Raw genomic sequence first — 15,178 nt, 5'->3', positions numbered from 1 at the left:
TTTAAGACCATTAAAATCTCTTAGTTTGAGATAACACTAAAGGTATAAATTGTAATATTTCATAATAATGCAATTTTAAAAAACCTTTGTAAACACCTCCTAAAAAGGTTTCTATGATCAAAAAGATTTGGGAAACAGTGCACGTAGCCAGTCTTCCTGAATACTGATAGTGCACATTGGCATATTAAAGGCTTCTAGAAGTTCTACAACCATGTGTGTGTGTTTAACTTACCTCGTTGTTTCTCAAACTTAGTGAATCACAACATCTTCTTCAAATATAAACAAAAGTGAATCAAAACACATTTCGAGGTGTTGTTCTTAGATTTTCGTCCTTAGTCTCTTTCCCCATGTGAGACAACTCTAGACTTCAAGACACATTTCTCCAACCTCTTTCCCAAGCTCCCCCAACCACAACTCTAAAATAAGCCAAGAGCATGGCAATAACTCGATCAGTTCCTGGGATATTGTACATCAACTCTGATCTGAAGAGAATTCATGTACCACTAATAAACAGTTCACTTCCCATTCCCATTGGTCTTTAGTCTCCCCCACAACACCAGCCAAAGTCTTTGTCAACTAAGGAGGACTCTTGCATTTTGTTGTTATTGTTGTGGGGATTTTTTGGTGGTGTTTTGTTCTTTGGGGGGCGGGGGGAGGGTTGTGTGTGTTTTTTAAGTGGACGTCTTTCCATTAGAAACTCAGCACTGGCTGAGGCTCCAATTAATTTTGCATAAGCTGCCACAGCACCATTAGATGCTAATCCGTTCATCCATAACCACAAGGTATTGTGTGAGGGTCATGTACATGACTTGTGCCTCCAGCCCTGTGGATTTATTTCGTGCTAGTTCCTGCAGCTGTGTCCCTTCAATGACTGCTTTATGGTGGCCAAGAGAGTTGAGGTTGGCTGCCAGGACTCTTAGATCTGGAGAAACACATGGACACATTATTCTTTTGCTCTGAAGCTATCCAATTCCTGTTCCGGTCAGATGGGGAGATAGTGGGAGGATATCTCTAAAGCAGCCCAGCACTTACTGTGGGTGACATTGCTCACGCCTGACATTATTGCAAAAGAACAAGCTTAAATCTACCCCATAGTGCATTCTTTGGTGGAAGGTTAATTTCTAATGAAAGTGTAGTAATACAAAATATGATTCTGAATGTAGTTCCTGGCTTTGTTTGTAAGAACTACTATGGAGCCATTGTTTTCTTTACTCTAAAACTACACATTGGATTCAATCTGCTTCACATAAGAGGCCAGGAAAGAGGGCTTACTATGCTAATTGAATATTAATGAGGCTTTTGCTTAAGTTGCTCTGTATTACAATTATTCGCAACTAGAGTTCTTCTGTATTTAGGAGGAAAAATACTTCAAGGTAGCAAGATTCTTACTTAGCCTGAACATTTGGAAGAAAGTGTCTTCTACTTTTTCTTTTGTTCTTGTAACATTTGTAAAGGGTTTTGTTCAGCACTAAAGAAAAGCAAAATATCATCATCCTTATGACTGGCCTTTGTCCACAGTGGCTCTCATCCAGCCTAACCAGTGACTCTGTGGCTAACAATCTGAGTCACTCAGTTTCATATGTGTATGTATTTCAACACAATTCTCAGGCTGAGAGGTTTCTTTTCTTTTAAATATATTTTCATGTTTCAGGACTCAGAAAGAATGAAATGCCCTTCTGTATTTGGAACCTAGTGTCAGTAAGTGACTAGCTCTGAGCAACTAAAAGCATATATTGAATTATGCCTTTAGTACTGGCTAAAGTCAATACCAAACTGTCAAAAGATTAGCATATACTTCCAGGACAAAAGTCTTTAGCCTGGGGGAAAATTCAGGTAAATATAAATATTTCTGTTTTTACCATGGTACTGGCACAAGATAACTTCAGAATTTAAAATGCTGGGAACTAACAACTAAAAAGGGGATAAAGAGAATGACAGAAAAATGCAATAATATTTACTGGTTATTAACTTTGTAAAGATGTATGTCTTTATTCTTAGAGCTTCTTCAAAGGAATATCAGAAGATGGCCGAGCTAAAATATCTTATTTTATGGAAAATTCCATTATTTTAGTAATTTTCTCATTTCACTGTATCCATTCTCTTACTAGCCTCAACTTGTCCCTGATCGGTCACCCTACACCCATCTTTAAAAGGCAATTACTGTCATTTTCTCATCAAATGACTTTACAAACATTTGGTCATACATTTTCACAGCATCCCAGATTAATAACACCTTACAGTTTTATAGCATTTTTGAAGGAATTCTCTTGCATGTAATCTCATGTTAATCACAACATCATATGCAATAAAACAGAAATGTATTGCCCCCTCTTACAGATGAGAACATTGAGGCATATTATATTGATGTAATTGGCTTAGCCTCATCGGCTAAGGTTATATATGAATTATTACTAGAAAAAATTGGAATCCTACTGGAAGTTATTCCACTAGACATGTAACAACAATTTGAGATTTAAAAAGAATTTTGCCTTGCCCGACCAGTGTGGCTCAGTGATTGAGCATCCACCTATGAACCAGGAGGTCATGGTTCAATTCCTGGGTTGCGGGCTTGATCCCCAGTAGGAAGTGTGCAGGAAGCAGCCATCAATGAATGATTCTCTCTCATCATTGATGTTTCCATCTCTCTCTCCCTCTCCCTTCCTCTCTGAAAACAATAAAAATATACATATTTTTAAAAGAATTAATCCTGAACAAATGAGTTGTTATTCTTGGGTATTGGTCCTTGAAAATATTATTTGTGACATCAAGTATTAATATTACTATAGTAATGCCACTCAAAGTATAGAAGTGTAATTAAATTATAACATGTTATCAACATATAAAAATATAATTAAATGAATTCAAATTTTAAAAACAATTTGTTCATCATTCTGTAGTATTCATAGGCATTCTTATATGGGTCTCTATAGGACATTCTTGAGTGTGCATTCCTAAGAGCCCTGTTGTCATCCAAGCAAGTTACATATTTTTCATTATGAACCTATTGGGATTTACATTAATTAATGGTCAGTCTAAGGAAAGAAAATTCATTTACCATTTCCCTTACATCTTCCACAGTGCCTGGGCTGGATGCACAGTTGCTGCTACTTGACTTCTGGAGAGCAGCTACATCTGTAACTTATTTTATATATATATATTTTTTAATCGATTTTTTACAGAGAGGAAGGGAGAAGAATAGAGAGTTAGAAACATCGATGAGAGAGAAACATAGATCAGCTGCCTCCTGGACACCTCCTACTGGGGATGTGACCGCAACCAAGGTACATGCCCTTGACTGGAATGGAACCTGCAACCTTTCAATCTGCAGACCGACGCTCTATCCACTGAGCCAAACCGGTTAGGGCCTGTAACTTATTGTGAAGCCCCACGCCCCTAATCTGGCCCAATCACTCACACCAGCATCCTACGGGCAAGTTTGATTTTGCAGGAATAAGAGGCTCTAAAGGGGTGGCTCCTAGACCACCTGAATCACACTCACCTGAGTCTCAGCAACGCAGACTCCTGAATCCCACTAGCAGGCGCAGGTAGGGTGCTGGCTGGCCGAGTCTTATGAACCCTAAAGTCTGGTCATCAGAGCAGTGCCAGCACTTCTCATTTCTGGAAGTTTTACTCACATTGACTGTACAGCTGGTTCCTGGGCTTGGTCTTTGACAATGAACATAGAAGATGGTCCTTTGCCTTTGGGAAAAGAGGTGAAAGGAAGGCTAACGTGGCCCCAAGCAAGGACCTCTGACAATTCTTAAGGAAATGTTTACCTGTGCACTAGGCAACAATGGCACCCAGTTTAATGGGCGCGGGTGGACCAGCATGGTTTCTAGTCGGAGCCATCCAAGGAGCTGCCTTCCTTCCACTGCGCAGGCCTTTAAGAGGGACAGCGTCTGAAGGACTATTTTTCCAACCTAGAGCGACATTAGCTGATTAATAACAATTTGCCCCAAACCAGGCAAAATCAGCATTCCTCTCTCTGCCCTGTGCCAGAACCTCAAGATAAACAAAACTGTCTTTTAGAGAGGGGGGAGTCAGAAAGCTGTATTCAGCCCAGGGCGGCAAAGGGCGGGGCAGGATAGCACAGGCCGGAGAATGAACACATATATAAAAGGGAGAATGAACACATATATAACGGGGAAAGCAGGGCCCTTGAGAAATGGACAAAGACCCTGAGCATCCGGTGGGGAAGGCTGGGGTTAGGGGTTGAATCCACGAAGATTCGTAAAAGGATTTCTCACCTGAGGAGAGTGATTGCTTTAAACTGCAACCTGAAACACTCAAAATCTAACAGTATGTTTTTACAAAAAATGGTAAAGCAGATAATTTGTAAAAATCTCTCCCCATTCCCCCCTGCCGCCCTTGCCAAATGATATAAAGGAGAGGTCCTATCTCAAAGTCCGCGCCTTAACGCGGTGCGGTCCTACGTAAAAGCAATCGCGTGGTTATTTCAGACCCCTAGCTTGGCGGTTCGAGGATGTAGAAAACATTTCCAGAGAGTTTCCTGCACAGCCCTACTTCGATTACGTCCTAGAACGCAGGCTCCTTGGTGTATTTATTTGGGATGAAAAGCGCATAAAAACTAGCAAGGACATTGTTAGCCCGGAGCTGGGACGGCAGACTTAGGGACAAGGAACCACTTTCTCTTCCCGTAAAAATCGAGCCGCCGGCAGCCTCAGCCTCCATCTCCCGAGTCTCAGAGGGGCGCGGACCGGGCGGGGTCCGGGGCTCGCAGACCCGCGGCGACCGCGGCGGCTGCATCCAGGGACCGCCCCGGAGGGCTGCGCTCCGCTGGAGCAAACGCTGCTCGGCGGCTGCTCCCCGCGCCCCCACGCCCTGTTCCGGGCTCCGCACCTCCGCCCCCAGACCCGTCGAGGGAGGCGATCGGGGAGGGGGTGCCGAAGCAGAGACGCTGGAGCCAGGCCAGGCCCCGGGTCTGTGCGCGCGCTCCGTTCCGCCAGCTGTCCCGTGCGGGGCGGGGCGACCCCAGCCCCACCTCCAGGGCCCACCCCGACCCCTCCCAGGTCCTTCCCTCCCTGCTTTCCCGGGGAGAAACATGGCCGCGAGCAGTGAAGCGGCGCCAGGCCACGGGCGAGGCGTAGTGGTAAAGGCAAACTCCCGATGGATTTCGGGCCGAGTCGAGCGCTCCTCTCCCCCCCTTCTTGGCGCCCTCCTCTTACACTCAAGGCTTGAAGTGCGTTCGGGTGAGCTCGGGCCACGGCTTTGTTCTTCCCTCGCGGCGGGGATCGCTTCCATCCTTAAACCCCACTCCCCACTCCCGGCAAATAGCCAGGCGCAATCTGACCAAACACTCAACATCCCGCCACCCGGTGTTCTGTGTCTCCCCTCTGGCCCCGGCCCGGAATCCGCTACTCCAGCGGTAAGCCCGAGTCGCGCCGGGTCCCCACTTCTGCCAGCCTCAGTTAATGTGTCACTTCCCCACAGACCCCCGCGGCCACCCGTGGGACCTCCCTCCTCTTGTGCTTCCTCCTGCGCTCTCCAGCCCGGCCCTCTCGCTTTGTCTTCCACAGGACACTGAGGGTTCTCCGCGGCAGCGAGGACTAAAGTAGCTCAGGTGACGTTTGAGCTTTGCAACCTGCGCGGGGACCCTCGCTGTGGGGTCTCTGCCCAAGCTCCGGGCAAGCGAGTGCCTCTCGAGCTTCAGGTACCTCGTCTGCAGAAGGGACTCAGCACGCGAGGCCTCGCGAGTGATCTGGAGAGTTTATATGTCAAATATGCGGTTCTGTGCCCCGAGAAGAGGACGTGGGATGGGGGGTTCCCAGACCAGAGCCTCTGTATCCCAGACAATCCCTCCAGGAATCAATCAGAGGGCACCCCTCTTTTCAGTGTCCTGAATCAAACCGAGTTCTGCCCTGTGGCCACTGGCGTCTGCCCGCGCCTCCCATGGAGAATGATTTCTGTAGGAGGCAGTGGTTATTACTGTCAGGTTTAGTGTAAAACGTGGTGAGGGTGGCCGGTGGAGCCAGTGTACTACATTAAGATTACTTTTTTAAGAGATTACCCTGTAATTCACAAATATCAGCTGTACTGGTTAATAATGTGGATTTTGTAATCAAAGAAAGCACGATAATTTCAAGAGAAACATCAAAAGTGCTTTATTCAAAGTAATGTCCATCGCTAGCTACACATTTCCCCATCTTTCAGGTAATTTGTGGATATTGTCCCAGTAGAACTTTTCTTGTTTTGAGGCAAACCATTCAGAGACCCAATTTTCCACTTCTTCGTATGTTTTGAAGTGCTGCTCAGAAAGTGAGTGTGCCATCAATTGGAACAAATGGTAATCTGAAGGAGTAAGTTTTGGTGAATAGGGCAGATGGGTTAATACCTCCCAGGCGAGATCGTTTATTGTGTCTTTAACTGGTTTTGAAGTTGTGATGGTGCGGTATCATGAAGCAAAATTACTTTGCCGTGTCTTCTGGCCCCTTCTAGTCGTTTTACAATCAAAGCGTGGCTCAAATTGATTAATTGTTGTCGGTAGCGATCAGTATTAACAGTTTCACCTGGTTTTAGAAGCTCATAATACACCACCTTCCTGATCCCACCAAACGCAGAGCATTGTCTTCTTTCCAAAGCGATTTGGCCTTGCAGTCGATGTTGATGGTTGACCTGGATCAACCCATGATTTTGTGCATTTGGATTCTCAAAATAAATCCACTTTTCATCGCCAGTCACAATTCGATGCAAAAAAGACTTTATTTCGTGCTGTTGAAGCAACATTTTACTGTTGACTTTTCCGTTTTCTATTTGTCTTTCATTCAGTTGATGTGGCACCCATTTCCCTTCCTTTAAAATCTTTCCCATTGCTTGTAAACGATCGGAAATTGTTTGCTGAGCAACAGTTAATCTCTCTGCAAGTTGTTTTTGAGTTTGACACGCACCTTCATCCAGTAATGCTTGTAACTGTTGGTCTTCAAACTTTTTCGGTTGACCTGAACGTTCTTTGTCTTTCACATCGAAATCATCACTTTTAAAGCGTTTAAACCAGCGGTCACAAGCATCTTCAGATGGAGCATGTTCACCATAAGCTTCCCGAAGTATACGATAACTTTCAGCAGCACTTTTCTTCAAAATAAAGTAATGAATTAAAACTTTCCGAAAATGCTCCTTTTTTGGCACGAAATTTGACATTTTTAAGCGTAAAAAGATCTATGATCTTAATACCTTCAGCAAATTTGACTTATGAAGTTTTGAAGCTTGCTGTCAATACAACAAAATAGCATACATATCAAATCGCATATATATCAACATATGTATAACTCCATCTATTGAAAAAAATCTGCATTATAAACCAGTACACCTGGTAATCTGTGATTATGAATGATTGCATGAGTGAATGGATTGGGGAAGGAAACACCTCATGCTCAAATAGAACTATTCAGGTTGAAATGTGTTGCTCGGTTCTTAATTTAACAGGAGGGCTTTGGCTCTTAAGGGAGTTGCAGCTCATTTATTTAGGCATCCACATACGTTCACTGTCCTGCTGGGTTCCAGGTGGAGTTCTAGGCTCTAGGGATACAGCAGAGAACACGATCAAGCCCTGTCTTCATGGAGCTTACATTCTACAGAAAGGACACAGGCAGGCAGTATGAAAGCAAATAAATAAAGGAGATAGTTTCAGTTAGTGCAATGAGAAGGAAAGAGGAGAACAAAGAGATGGTGGTTGGAGGAGGCTGGGGAGCACTGTTTTTGCTCAGGTGGTCAGGGAGGCCTCTTTTTCCTTGACGTTTGAGCCACCATCTGAAGTGTAAGCAAGAGGTAGCCATGGGAAGACTCTGAAGCAGAGTACTCAAGACAGCACATGCCAAGTGCTAAGAAATTATTACATCCTGAGTGTAATGGGGCGACCCACAGAGACGACCACCAGGGACTCAGATCAAAATTTAGGAGCCTTGATTAAGCTGGCCAGGGACTACAGTTACAGAACCCTGCCAAAGCAAGGGCTGAACTGCAGTGCCGACTACAGGAGTTATATTTTATTATTAAATTCTGTGCAGGCCCAGAGAAAAATGTGTCTTTCAAATTCTGGGCCCCCAATATGGAGGAAACTCTCTTTATTTATACTTTTTCCAGTCCTTTGTCCCCCAAATTTGGAATGAGACTTCCGGGCCTTCTGAGAAAGAAGGCCTGTGTGCTGGGAAGGGGCCATGAGACCATATCTCAAGGCCTGGCCTGGTGTCAGCACTGACAACTCTGTCTGGGGCATAATTTATGGCCTCTCTGGAATGGGAGTAGTCTTATTTTCCTTATTATTTAAGACAGAAGCCATACTATCAGGGTTAAAATTTCAAACAGCAGTTTTTATATAAGATGGATACTTCACTGAGAAGAAATTTTACACCGAATTTATATTTTAAAAATGTCACTCTGGCCTGGTTGGTGTGGCTCTGTGGTTGAGTGTCAATCCATGAACCAAGAGGTTGTGGGTTCAATTCCTGGTCAGGGCACATGCTCCATGGTTTTGGGCTCCATCTCCCTCTCCCTTCCTCTCTCTAAAAACAAACAAACAAACAAACAAAAAAAACACATATATAAAAATGTCACTCTGTGGAAGGAGATTTGACTTGGGGTGGCGAACACACAGTACAATATACAGATGATGTATTATAAAATTATACACCTGAAAATCTATATAATTTTATTAACCAATGCCACCCCAATAAATTCAGTGAAAATTGAATTTAAATAAAGCCACCCCAGTTGCCATGGAGAAGATGGTCAGGCCTGGGGTTGGGGTGAAGGACATGAAAATATGAAAGGGAAATAAGTTCGGTTCTGGACAGATCAAGTCTGCAGTGACTGACCGTAGGGCCTACAGGGCAGTATGCATTGTAAGCAACTTTAAATTCATATTTAGATTTCAGGAGAGTGATTGAATATATTTAGAAATCATCAGCAAGTAGAAAGAGATCTGATGCTTGGGGGTGGGTGGATAGGGATGCCCAATAAAAATGGGGAAAATTTAAAAATTACTATGACAGGTAGAAACCTGTAAGAGGCAAAGTGTCCAGGAGAAGTCAGATCAAGAGACTAAGGATGAGGAGCAACGTAGGAGAGAACAGGAAGGGCGGGAGGTGCCCAGAGAAGAGTTTGGAGGGGAGGGTGCAAAGAGGTCATTAAGAGTGTCAGAAAGCCAGAAGGATTAAGATGGAAAAGTGGCCATTGTATTTAACAATTACAAAGCCATTAATAAAAAAGCCATTCCATCAATAGAATGGTTAAATATAGCACTACTATTTAATAATAGATACTCTTAAAAGAGAACGAGGTAAATCTGTATGACTAATAGGAAAGGTAGATTGTTAAAGTCTAAAAAGCAATGATGGAATCGTGTAAACAGCCCAATCTATTTGTGTTAAAAGAAGCCCTCTCAAAAGCAAGGTAATTTTGTGGAAGATGTAGGGAGGCAGTGAGAGGGCCTGCCTTGGTTGAAAATAATCAATTATAATAGAGACAGTTCCTGCATTTATGTCCTTTTCTCCAGTAGAATTCAGGATAAGTAGATTAACCTAAATTGGCCGGAAAGGCAAACTCAGAGTCTCAAGGTGCTGCTGTTCGTGTGTGGGATTCTTGGAAACAGAGCTGAGGGGTGAGACTCCCTTCCTCTCTGATGGTGGAGGGGTAGCCCTGAGCCTGAATTGGCAGCAGCCATGGTCACTGCCCGGAGGAGAGAGTGGCTCACAAAGTGAGGGACTTCGCAGCAGAGAAGAGCAGAGATTCACTTTTTATATGTGTTTCCAAACTGTTTTTCTCCTCGGGGGGAAACCACTTGAAAAATAATGCAAGAAATAGTCTAAGCAAAAAATATATTAATGGCTTAGAAAGAAGGTTTCCAATATACTGTATCATTAAATGAGAAAAGAGATTTGGATTGAGTTCTGGGGTTTGATGTTGTATAAAATGGCTCAGTTAATGTGTCACTTCCCCAGCTTGGCCGTGTTTTGCATCTTCCAACAGAGAAAGATTGTGCTGAATAAACTTAGAGCATATTATCTGTGATACAGAAGCTATTTAAAGACTTCTTGTTTTGATATTTTAAAAAGCAGATTAATAACATAATTATCTACAGTCCACAGCAGTTTCCAATACCCCAGGTTTCGGGCTTAACTTACAATGCCATTTGTGTGCGATATCAAGGATAACAAAGTAGATCCTTTACCTCTACTCAACAATGACAACTCACTATTCTATTGGAGGTAAGTCCAGTTTGGATTATAGAATAGTTTTTGAAAAATACATTTCTCCTGCTTTTACATTTCCAGCTTTAACTAGGGTAATGAGAGTTTGGCAAGCAGGTTGGCGGCACATCTTTAAGTTAATTAAAGCATATCAGTTATAAGTAAACTATTGATGTTTCAGTACATCTAAGCAGTTAATATTTATTACATAAGTACGATAGACTAAATATGGATATGAGTTTTATCTCCATTGTCTGTCTTATTTACTCCTCACAGTAACCACATGAGGTAGGCATTGACTCTACTTTCTAGGTGAATACACTGGGACTCAGAGAGGTTAAAATGCCTAAGATCTCATTGTCTCCAGGTGTATTGTACTTGTAAGAGTATGCTCTTAACCAGCACTCCATCTGCCTCTGTGCTACGATTACAATTACAGTTTTTATCTATAGGTTGGTTTAATTTGCCATTTTCTTATTTGGGGAGGGGGCATCATTTATTAAGCACTTATTATGCATCAGGAAATGTACTAAGACCTCTAGGAACATTATCTCTTCTATGCCTTAATCCTCACAACTACCCTGTCTATAGGTTTTATGTGTCTTATTTACAGGAGAGGGAAACTGAATCTCAGAGAGAGTAGGTAATTTCTCTAACATCACAGCTTGCAAATGCTAGAGCTGAGCTCTACAACATGAAGTGGAGAATTGTCTCAGATTTAGAGAGGGCAGTAAAGGATTTGCATGATGGAAGGAATGGGTTCAGATGACCATTAGTTAATGATGCCATCACCTGGCTCTGGGAAGTAGGGTGGTTAGTGTGTGTGGTCTGGAAGGGGAGCCAGAAAGAGCTATTTACTTGGATGATCTCCCTGGTTCTGGACAGGGTTCCCATCTGTCTTGACCTTGGCCTGCTAGCGGGTCTTCTGAAAGCTGCTCATGTACAGCTGGTGGTTCAGGCTCTGCCCAGCCACGATGGTATTAATGGTTACAGCAGGTCCGAAGAGTTCTCAGGGGTGGAAGCCAGAGTTGCTCTGTGCAAATTCAATAGTGTACCCAGCCAGTTTGCTGGTAGAGGAAGAGCAATGTGATACTCTTCGAATATACAGATGACATACACCATTGATTAGGAGTCTGCCCATGGTAGATAAGAATTTTCAGAGCCTTGAACAGAAGTGCTCTTTATCACAAGGAGACAAAGTTGAGGCTGGAGTTCAGGTAGTATTGCATAATCCGTGAATGGAGACTATGTGTCATTCACTCATTTAACATTTTTGAGCAGCTGCCATATTCCAGGTCAGTGTCCTGGGCTCTGGGGATCCAACCATTAAAAAGACAAAGTCTCTACCAGAAGAAGCTAATATTCCAGTGGGAGGAGACAAGACAAAACACACACACACACACACACACACACACACACACACACACACACATCACATCCAGTAGGAATACATGCTATGAAGGACAGTAAAGCTGGGTAAGAGGCAGACAAGAATGAGTGGGTAGGAGGTGGCTGCTATTTTACTTGGGTGGTCAGGGAAGGCCTGTCTGTAGAGGTGACATCTGAATGAAGACTTGAAGTAAGTGAAGGGTAAGTCATGTGGATATCTGGGGGAAGAAAAAACATGGCAAGTGCAAGACCCTTGAGATGGAAGCATGCTTGGCACATTCAGGGATCAGCAAGGAGGACAATGCCTAAAGCAGTGAGTGAGGAAGAGCAGGCTTGAAGATAAGTCAGAGAGGAAAGCCATGGTGAGTACTCTGCATTGTACTCAGAGAAATGGGAAGCCTTTGAAAATAACCGCAGAAGATGGCTATGACATCATGTACATTTTTAAAGGAGCACTTCAGCTGCCATGTGGTGGGAGTATGCATGCCATGGTGGACACAGAGAGGTGAGTTTGGCAGCTATGGCAATAATCCCAGGAGACATATGGTGACACAGACAGAGGGGCGGTCCTGGTTACATTTTGAAGGAATCAATGATAAGATTGACTAATGGGTTGTATGAAGGGGATGTAAGAATGAAATTGACAACAATTCTGAGGTTTTTATCTGAGCAACTGGAAAAAGGAGTTGTTCTTTCCTGATAGAGAAGGATAAATTTGGGGGCACTATTACAAGTTTTGTATGGGAGCAGGTGGGGGCTGGACCATAAGTTGCCCTTCCAAAACCTGAGCAAAAGAGAATTGTTTTTAAATCTGGAGTGAAAAGGAGAATGGAAAGCGGGAGGATGTCCCAGCATTAAATGAGGCCCAAGTGGGTTCTAAAATAGCAAAACCAAACCAGGTGCTGGAAGGAACAGGAGTTTTCTCAAGGAGCCTGAAAGGGATCCTCTAGTCTAGGAGAACAGATAGCTGTGACACGTACCAGGAGTTTGAGAAAGAAGATCAGAGGACGGGAACAGGCATCAAGGCCTCCAGAAAGAAGAGGGTACTGACCCAAGCTTCCTGGGGGAGCTGAGCTTGGAATACAGAGACAGAGAAGAAAGACAGGGAGAAGATGTAGATGCAAGACAGACAGTTGAACAGAACACAGAGCTGGGAAGGAAAACAACTCGACTGAAGACCGATCTGAGGACAAGAAGGAGATAGTTTAGGGAACTGGGCTGGAAAATTAGGAAAGGTCTGCATTATGAAAGGCCTGGAAAGCTTAAAGCTGGACAGAGAAGTCTGATGGCAGTGGGTAGGAGTAATTAGAGAACCAGAACTGGCAATGCAGCCATGGTCAGTTTGAGTGCATTCAAACTGTTGTGTTGCATCCTTTCCTAAATATCTGAGAGTAAAAGTAACATCTTCACCTTCATTTTCTAGCTCACCTCTTTACTACTTTAACCATAAAACTTGCACAACCCATCCTAAGCAAGAGGAAGACTTGCTTGCAGTCTTCCCAGTACCTGAATGGGCCAGTTTCCTGGAGCAACTGTTTCCCAATAACACTGACTTTAGTTTCCACCATAGTATGTCCTGTAGAAGTCTTTGCAAGAAGGATTAGATGACTCAGAAGTTTGCGTCTACACTAATCCCCAGAGACATGTATTTTTAATAGGAAATCTTTCTCAGGCAAATGAGGCTTATACAATGCGTGGAAATGTAATCTTATCTAATAAAAGAGAAACGTGCAAATTGACCGTACCTCTGCTACACCCGCAAGCTACGCCCACCAGCCAATCAGGAGTGAGTATGCAAATGAACCCAACCAAGATGGCAGCAGCCACAGAGCTGGAGCGAACAGGAGGCTTGCGTTGCCCCTGGTGATGGAGGAAGCCAAGCTTCCTGCCTGCCCTGGCCGGTTGTGGGCTCCGCTCAAGGCTACAAAGTTTCAATTATAGAAGATAAATAAATCCCAGATACCTGCTTCCAGCCTCTGTGGCCTCCGCTCAAGGAGGGTCTGGGAGCCTGGGTTGCCCGGGGACGTGGCCAGCCAGCAAACAGCCCTCAGCCCCTCACCCAGACTGGCCACGCCCCCCAACAGCAGGGACCCTCACCCCATGGGGGCATGGCCAGCCTGCAAACCACCACAGGCCCCTCACCCAAGCCACCCCACACCCCAAGGGAACCCCCACCCTAATCCAGGACACCCTTCAGGGCAAACCAGCCGGCCCCCACCCATGCACGAGGCCTCTATCTATACTAATAAAAAGGGTAATATGCTAATTAGACTGGGAGACCTACCAGGAGACCTTTCAGACGTTCTTCTGGACAAAGCCATGGTGGCGGGGCTGAGGTAGAGGTGGTTAGAGGCCAAGAGGGGAGGGCAGTTGTGGGTGATCAGGCTGGTGGGGGGCAGGGCCATTGGGGGTAAGCAGACCAGCAGGGGGGCCAGTTGGGGGCAAGCAGGCCATCAGTGGGGGTCAGTTAGAGGTGATCAGGGGGGGTAGTTTGGAGTGAGCAGGCCAGTGGGGAGGAAAAGTGGGGGCAAGCAGGCCAGCAGGGGAGACAGTTGGGGGTGATCAGGCTGACGGCGGGGGGGGGGGGCATTTGGGGGCAAGCAGGCCAGCAGGCAGAGTGGTTAAGGGCAATCAGGCAGGCAGGCAGGCAGGTGAGCAGTTAGGAGCTAGCAGTCCCGGATTGCGAGAGGGATGTCCAACTGCTGGTTTAGGCCCAATTGCTGTAAACCAGCAGTAGGACATCCTTTTAGAAGTCCCAGATTGGAGAGGGTGCAGGCCAGGCTGAGAAATACCCCCTCCCCTGTGCACAAATGTCATGCACTGGGCCACTAGTAGTATATATAATACTATAGTAATATATGATATAGTGTATATATTAATATTACAACTATAATGTTGTAGATACACATGTTATAGTCATGGTAACATTTATAATTAAGGCATAAATTAAGGTATTTTGTACATGTACTCTGTGTTCTTCAGTACTAGGTCCTTTATCAAGTTGAATGAAACATTAGCTTGTCCCACTGAACTTTTCATAGTTACACAGAATATAATTTAATGCCATATTGATCATAGGACTACTTTCTGTTTTTGGTATTATTTTGTTTTTCAAATGACACTTTTTTGTTTATGGTTTTAAAATAAATTTCCAATGAAAAAAATGCTATAACCAAAATCATTTGATTTGCAGGTTATGAACGATTGTCCAGAGTATGACTTGAATTTATTTACATACGCACAGCACTATTATGGAGATTTGGAATATTTCTTCATACCTCATGGCATCATTGTGGACCGGTGAGTATTACTTCCTGTGTCGGGCTTGACCCTGTGCTGGGTGGACTGTCTCTTGAGTGAATCATGCAATACAATTTAAGACCCTGTTTCTGTATCTCTTTTATGCAGTGGCAGACAGCACTTTTCAGGACAGAGAATTTGAAATACAAACAATCTGTGCTTTACCTGAACAGTTTACCTGAACATTTGTTCAGAGGAAATACTACCCATACATAAAGTATTACATTATAAGTAACAGTCTCAAGATAACAATTGTCCTAGAAAAACTGATGAAAATGGAACTTGGG

At 44.1% G+C, this 15,178-nt stretch overlaps 1 protein-coding gene across 1 annotated transcript in view; it reads left to right on the top strand.

The window, feature by feature from the left end:
* Positions 1 to 5,062: 5,062 nt before the first annotated feature.
* Positions 5,063 to 15,178, top strand: part of PRTFDC1 (phosphoribosyl transferase domain containing 1) — a gene marked incomplete at both ends in the record, with an annotated part of 103,071 nt that continues 92,955 nt past the window's right edge. Inside the window, 2 exon segments of the mRNA XM_081106641.1 lie at positions 5,063 to 5,110; positions 14,785 to 14,891. Of these exon segments, the coding sequence (XP_080962767.1) occupies positions 5,063 to 5,110; positions 14,785 to 14,891 (155 nt within the window).

This window comes from Myotis nattereri, assembly GCF_964212035.1.
Source record: "Myotis nattereri genome assembly, chromosome: 1".
In the NCBI taxonomy this organism is placed as follows: Eukaryota; Metazoa; Chordata; class Mammalia; order Chiroptera; family Vespertilionidae; genus Myotis; species Myotis nattereri.
Note: the sequence above shows the minus strand (reverse complement) of the source record. Positions and strands in the feature narration are given on the sequence as shown.